The sequence below is a fragment of the Austrofundulus limnaeus genome, unplaced genomic scaffold (assembly GCF_001266775.1).
Source record: "Austrofundulus limnaeus strain Quisiro unplaced genomic scaffold, Austrofundulus_limnaeus-1.0 Scaffold386, whole genome shotgun sequence".
NCBI lineage: Eukaryota > Metazoa > Chordata > Actinopteri > Cyprinodontiformes > Rivulidae > Austrofundulus > Austrofundulus limnaeus.
The window spans coordinates 69,711-76,943 of NW_013952788.1; the positions used below are offsets into that span (position 1 = coordinate 69,711).

The 7,233-nt window shown below is 41.3% G+C and overlaps 1 protein-coding gene across 2 annotated transcripts in view; it reads right to left on the bottom strand.

Moving 5' to 3' along the window:
- The window catches only part of LOC106528507 (zinc finger and SCAN domain-containing protein 21), a gene marked incomplete at its 5' end in the record, with an annotated part of 21,660 nt that overhangs the window by 8,460 nt on the left and 5,967 nt on the right, over nucleotides 1-7,233 (bottom strand). Inside the window, 2 exon segments of one of the 2 annotated variants that reach the window (XM_014023691.1) lie at nucleotides 9-1,426; nucleotides 6,312-6,537. In XM_014023691.1, the coding sequence (XP_013879145.1) occupies nucleotides 201-1,426; nucleotides 6,312-6,537 (1,452 nt within the window). 2 annotated transcript variants of the gene reach the window in all.

Genomic DNA, 7,233 nt, shown 5'->3' on the forward strand with positions numbered 1-7,233 from the left:
CTTTTCAGGACCCCACCTTGATGTTTCGGGACCCCACTTTGGGTCCCGACCCCAACTTTGGGAAACTCTGAACTAACCTATCAAAGTTTCCAATGTCATGGCATCATCTGGGCTTTCCCAGCTTCTTGTTTTAAAACATAATAATCTTAGTTTATTTGAAGTGCCTTTAAAACCATGTTTTCTCCTGTGTAGTTTCTCACCTAGGTCTTAGTGTAAAAGACTACTTGGTTTTCTGCATGGATTCTCATATGTCTGTTTAAATTGCCCTTTTCAGTAAACCTTTGATCACACAGCTCACAACAGAATGGCTTCTGTCCTGTGTGTATTCTCATGTGTCTGTTTAAACCGTCCTTTGTGATAAAACTTCGCTCACACAGATTACAAGGATACGGTTTCTCTCCTGTGTGGATTCTCATGTGTGTGTTCAAACCATTCTTTCGGCTAAATCGTCGATCACACAGCTCACAACCAAATGGCTTCTGTCCTGTGTGGATTCTCATGTGTGCTTTTTTATCTCCCTTTCGGCTAAACTTTCGATCGCACAGATTACAACCAAATGGTTTCTGTTCCCTGTGGATTCTCATGTGCGTGTTTAAATTGCCCTTTTCGCTAAAGCTTCGATCACACAGCTCACAACAAAATGGCTTCTGTCCTGTGTGGACTCTCATGTGTTTCATCATATTACTCTTTATGGTAAACCTTCGCCCACACACCTCACAACAAAATGGCTTTTGTCCATTATGGATTCTCATGTGTGTGTTTAAATGCCCTTTTTGGTTAAAGCTTCGCCCACACAGCTCACAGCAAAACCGCCTCTGTCTATTTTTGTTGCTTACACCTGATTCAGGAACCCTGTTGGTAGAAAAATCCCAGTCTTTATAAGAATCTTCAGTTTTTGAGCCAGAGTCTACAAAATGTTTCAGCTGAGAGTCAGGATTGTTCACATCATTATCCTCTTCCTCACCCTCATCCTCACTGACTTCAGTTACTGAAGAGTCARAATCCTCTATGGTATCCTCATTGACTTCAACTTCTGAAAAATCAGAATAATATTGATGAGTACTCAGATCTGGGTTTCCTGTAGTTTCTGTTGCTCCACAGGACTCTCCACCAGTTGCTGACTTCAGGTTGTCAGCTGAGCAGCTGATTGGATAATCTCTGACTTCAACTTGGTGTTGATGAAGCTGTAAGAACAGAGTTTTATCTTCATCATCCTCACGCATCACAGGAACTGCAGTGAATGAAAATCTGGACTCATCTGTCTCCCCCTTCACATCRAGCTGTTCTTTTCCGAGACTGGTCCACATTTCCTCCTCTTCCTCTTTTATATGGAGGTGTTTTCGGTCCTGCTGGCCCACATAAAGCTGCTGTTCTTCAGGAGCTTCTTCTTTAATCAGCACCAACTCCTGAACATCCTCAGAAACCACTGAAACACATGAATAGAACTATAAGGAGAACTGAAACTGTATATTCACACATACATCTCTTCTTTGACTGATCAGGTCTGAGTATTTTTTTACCAAACAGGTTCCAGTTCGAAACTGGAGCCAGAGCTCACTTAGCACCATCTAGTGCTGCAATGATTAGTCGACATACAGTAATTGACTATACCGACTATAAAAATTAGTAAACACCAAATTATATTGTCAACGCTTCATATTATTTAACCACATATCCGTAACTGAATGCAGTACAYGAATTACTGGGGGAAGAATGGCTTCTATTGTCTGTGGTTGCATTGTTTACCAATGAAGAACGTACTGGCCTTCAAACTACAGAAGAAGACAATGACCCACCCAGGTAATATCAATGGGTGGTATAATGGTGAAAAAAGAAGGAAGATCACGATGAAGAGGCCAAAAAATAACATCTAACCTTTCAAAAGTTGGTTACATTTAACAGAAAATAAACCAAAGAAAGTAAAATACAGACTTGGTCAAGCAGAGATGTTCCATGGCAGCACAGCATGACTGACCACTAAAGTCAACTGTGTAATTTTTGTTGGTTTACCAATCAGAAAACAATATTTCTTGGAAGTGGGTGCTATCATTTATGTTAACGTTGCTAATGCGTTAAGTGCTATTGTAGTGTCCAAGAGTGGGGGGCCTCTTCTCAGGAATGCACAGATGTGTTACGTCTCTTGGTTTTCCAGCTTCAGAGCTCGGCACATATTACCATATGAGGAAGAGGAATGCTTAAGGTATACCGAGACAAAATTTATGATGCCTCTGTTGAACTACACTGTGAAGYCTATAAAGAGCCTTGTACGCCCCCACCCTTGGCCTTCGTATTTCATCTTTCTTACTTGGTGAATCATTTGGCTTGGAGGCCATAATTTGGTTTTTGGCTGTAATCTCCTGGACTGCATAATAAAGATTCTTGCTGTTCAACCAGACTGTTTCAGAGTTTTCTCTCTTTACTGAACAGCAGCAGTTCCGCAGAAACCAGAAGACGTGGTTATTTCACCTCACTATCATAKTAAATTAAAGAATTTTCGTAATAGTCCATCCTTTCTTATTTTCTCTTTTTTTTGTTGAGACACTATTTGAACTTCTGTATTGTCAGATCCAGCAAGATTTCAAAGCTTCTTCTACACMCTGCAAGGTAGGTTAAGACCCCCTCATACCGCGGCAGAGGCTGCTTTTTGAGTTATTGAGCTGTTTGTTAAAAAGACTACTTGCAATTTAATTTGTATAATTCAATTTCATTTTTGTTATGACCACATGTTAAAAATACATCTGGTTAAATTAAGTTTCATGGGTCACCGTTTTAATTTGAATGGGAACCTGTTCTGTTAATGTAGAAAGACTGGATAACGGGGTGACATTCACAGGTGTGAGCAGGTGAGATGAGAGGTGTACTGSAGCTGGAACAGGAGCTTAGATGAACGTGACAGAAACTATTGTGACTAATTGAAAAAAATTGACAGATTATTTAACTATAAAAATTGTCATCAGATGCGGCCCTAGCACCAGCTCTTTTCTTTTCCAAAAATGTAAGCTCTGGTTTTAGCACAAAAAAACAAAAACTCAAAACCAGTTTGGTTTCACACAGCCTGAGAGCCGATTCTGAGTCAGTCTTTATCAGATTCTAACCTCCCTTCTCTGCTGTCTGTGATTTCTCTCATTGACTTCTCAGGTAAAAATTTCAACCGGACCAATCAGCAAACAGAAGGAGAAGTTTTGAACGATGACACTAATTTTCTGCATTGTTTTAGTCTGCCTGTAGTTTAGCAATAGCAGAGGAGGACATGAATGAAGCCAGTCCGTGTTGACGAGGCTTCCAAATAGGGATGGCGTGATTTTTGATTCAATCATCTATCRGCGATTGAAGKGTTGGAATGCGATGTTTTTTTTTAAAGGGCAATCTTTACTAATTAATTAAATACCATGCCAGGGATGTAAAATAATTTTAAAACACGCCCTTCTCTGTAAATTAAGATGTTTTAATCATCATCATCGTGATCTGTGCAAAKGAGGGAATAAAATAATATACAGTGCTGCATCTCTGGGTTTTTTTTTTTCCGGAGTCGGCGCCAACATGCGCAGCTYCTCTTCACRTCTCTCTTCKCGTCATCTACTTGCTTTGGTGTGCCACAAGTGACCCAAATAGTGCTATATTATTATGTTTAGTTACAAAACGAATAATCCATGACAATCATACATTTGAACAAATAACTTTAACCAGTTCCGAACCGGACCGGAGCGCACTGCCTCACCCCTGCTTTTTGGATAAACAACGTTGAGTGACGAGTCTGACTTTTTTTTCTGCATTGGACTCCTCCTTTAGAGAAATCCCATGCAGTGACGTATGCTAAAGCAGGAGGGGGAGTTTCCTGGCGCGGGGTGTCTCAGGAACATCATTCAGAAAGAAAGACGAGCTTTGTTAATGGTGGGGGAAAYRCTACAAAAACAAACTATGAATATGCAATGCTTTCACTTTATAACTTTATAGAACTTACAATAAAGCATCTTATTCCTTAATTGGCATTAGCTACACTAACCTGGAGTCATGATATAAATCCTGTCTTCAGAACACGTTTTCAGATACAGAACAAGTAGTTCAGTTGTTTCGTCTTTTTTTTCCCTCTTTTTTTTCCTTTTAATTTTCTATGTGCTTGGTGACAGATAATCCACAGAAAGATATGATAGTAACATCGAGCGGTCAATGCTAAAGTTMCTCKGTCAATACTTTAGTTTAAACATGACGCTATGTTCCAAACAAAAGCTGAACCAGAGCATCCGGTCAGAGGCAGGTTCTGATATAAACACTGAACTAAACAAGCAGGTCAGATAATTATTTAATCAGCTCTGATTGCACAGCAACTTCAGAATCAACATACTCTGTRAACACTGCACTGAATGAATGAGACTCGTCTTTTTCTGCGCATGCGGGCGGCCTGTTTGCTAGCAGCACTAGCAGCCTGTGTTGTTAGCAGCCCCTCCCCTTTGTGTTGAGGACAGCTCAGAGCGGGAGGAGGCTGCGGCCTGCRGGAGGGGAAAGAGGAAAAAAGGAGCTTGTAAACAACACAGCATGCGCCGTGTCCACACTATTCCGGCACCGTTAAAGGCACCGTTATTTCTGAAGCTTATCGAACCGGTCAAAATTCATCACGTGAAATGAGTCTCTCTGAATGGTTGATGCAGTGCATCGAGAAGCAAAATTTACATTTTTTTTAACTCGAGCGTCGGCTGCTTTGGAGCGCCGCATGCACGGAAAACGCTCAACCGCACTTACTGCTTCCTTGCGCGCCACGTTAAACGACCTAGACCCATGTCCACCATTAGACTTTGCATGTAAACCAGCCGCTCCCGCTGCTCAAACGTGTTCAGTGTGAACGCAGCATTAGACTGCTCAACCCAGCCGGTCGAGGCAGACGGCTGCCGGTCCCGAGCCTGGTTCTGCTGGAGGTTTTTCCCTGTTAAAAAGGAGTTTTTCCTCTCCACTGTCACCAGTGTGATGGAGACTGTGATGAAGTGAAGATTCAMCACAATCTGCTRGCTCCTTTAAGTTGATGTTTTTTTGTGCACAGTGCCCTGAGACAATGTTTGTGGCGCTTTAAAAATAAACTGAATTTTCTCAAGAAACCCACAGCTTTCACAGAATCAGGACCTTTAAAGTGAAACCCATTAAAAAGTTCAACAGTGATGCGACATAACGAGGCCTCGTTCACAGTTATCTGATTTAGGGCGCGCACTGAAACACCTTCTCACCACACTTCTGTTTCATGAGCTGAAAACAATGTGGAGCAAGAGGGGTCGAGTGTAACGCCACTGAATGAGGACTCATAATCAGTGTGCAATGCCAATGCAATGCACACTATTGTTTTCCTGTTTCTCTTTATTATTCTTCAGCTTATTATTCCGTCTTCTTCCACRTCGCCACGCTACTCCTCCTGCATACTTTGTCCTACAGCTGCCATTGTAGATTGCTATGCCTTCTGGTGCCTGTAAAACTTGTAGTTTTTGAAATATTAATTTTTAAACTTTATTCCAAAATTCATATAATGGGAGTCAATGGGGCCTTGTAATGGTCCAATACTTGCCCATGCTGGACTCAACTTGGTACTGCTTCATCCTTTAATAATATTTAATCTCAATTGTTCAGTGTTTACAATACTAATATGACTGTATTTTGATGTTTTACTATAATATTGTCTTAATACTGCTCGATTGTTGTAATATTATGCAGTTTAGTGTCAATAATTGTATTGGCAATGTGGCCTCTTTCTGCACACATAGAAACCAACCCCTGCCACCACCTTCTGCCACAGCTCCATTGGTCTAATGGTCTATGTCATGGACTTTCATGTGGGAGATCAGGGTTCAAAACCYAGCTAACGCAACTTTAACAAAAAATCTCTTCAAACTTCATATTGTCACTCAATTACCTTAATTCTAAACACCTGCTGATGTGACAGGCACAAGCTGGTATAGAAAACACATTTGAACTTGGTCAAAGTTCATTCTGCAAGTCCAAYGCTGCAGGCAAAGCCATGCTGCAATGACATGCTACGTGGCAATGCACACTTGTTTTTACATCGTAAAAACCCATGTCTGGTTCCTACAGTGAGTTCTGGCTCTGGGTGTCTGTAAAACCTTTGGAAGGATCCCTATCAGTAGACCAAACCAAACCAAACCACCTTACCACAGCCTTGATGAAGGAGAGGTTGAGATTAAAGAAAACAATTCTTTAAAAATGCCAAAAGTTAATTTTTTTTTCTAACAGCAAACTTTCAAAATCAGCAGTGGATGAAATAATTATTTCTTCTTCTGTGCATAAGTGAGGAAAATGTTTAGTTGTGTTCTTACTGCTCTGCAGACGGTCAGCCAGCTCCTCCTGCTTCATCTTCCTCAGGAAATGTAGTGTGATGTGTAGAAATGCTTCTCTGTTGCACCTCTTCTCATCTGCCTCAACATCCAAACCATCTTCATGTGCCATTTGACTAAATAAGCATCGGGAATGATTTGAACTAAGAACCTTCTGGATCTTTCTCAGCTCTGTCTTCACAAAAGTGAGAATTTTGTCCTCCAGCAGCTGTGAATGAGACAAACATCATGGAGACAAGCATCTGAGCTGACAATTTACAAAAAACTAAGTCGGTGTGATTGGCTGTTGCTGGGAAATGTAAGTATTTAGGTGAGATYGAGTTGTGTTTGAGTTTCTGAATTATTTAAGCAGACTACTCCCTCCTTTAACTGACACRCATACATTGGCCGATGCTTTTTTCAACAGGATGTGGGTCACTGCTGTCTTAAACACTAAAGTTTGAAAATATCTTGTGTGATCAGTGAGCGCCCTGAGAATTTCCAGAAAAATTTAAAAAGAAATGTTTTTTTTTTCTCTCCTACGAGAGACTTCTTCAGTCTGAGGAGTTTCAGGTGACCTCAGCCTTAAAGCTCTGCCTCCACATGGACAAACAGGTTTAACAATGCAATCAACTCTGTTTGTTTAAATGCAAAAGTGGACCCTCAGTCTGACAATAGGTTATTAGTGCCTTGATTGGCTCTATTGTTCATAGAGGATCATGTGCATCAACCACCTGACTATTATTAGGGCCCTGATTATCACCTATTGTTCACAGGGTGCTGAGTCATACTCACAGTGGCTGTGTCTCAATCCATGGGCTGGGTCCTCATGAGTGCGCATTTGTCGGCCGCATACGTCATTGCGCCGCGCGGAGGACAGTCCCAATTCGAAGGCTCCTCATCACGCGGCCGCGGAATGCGTCCT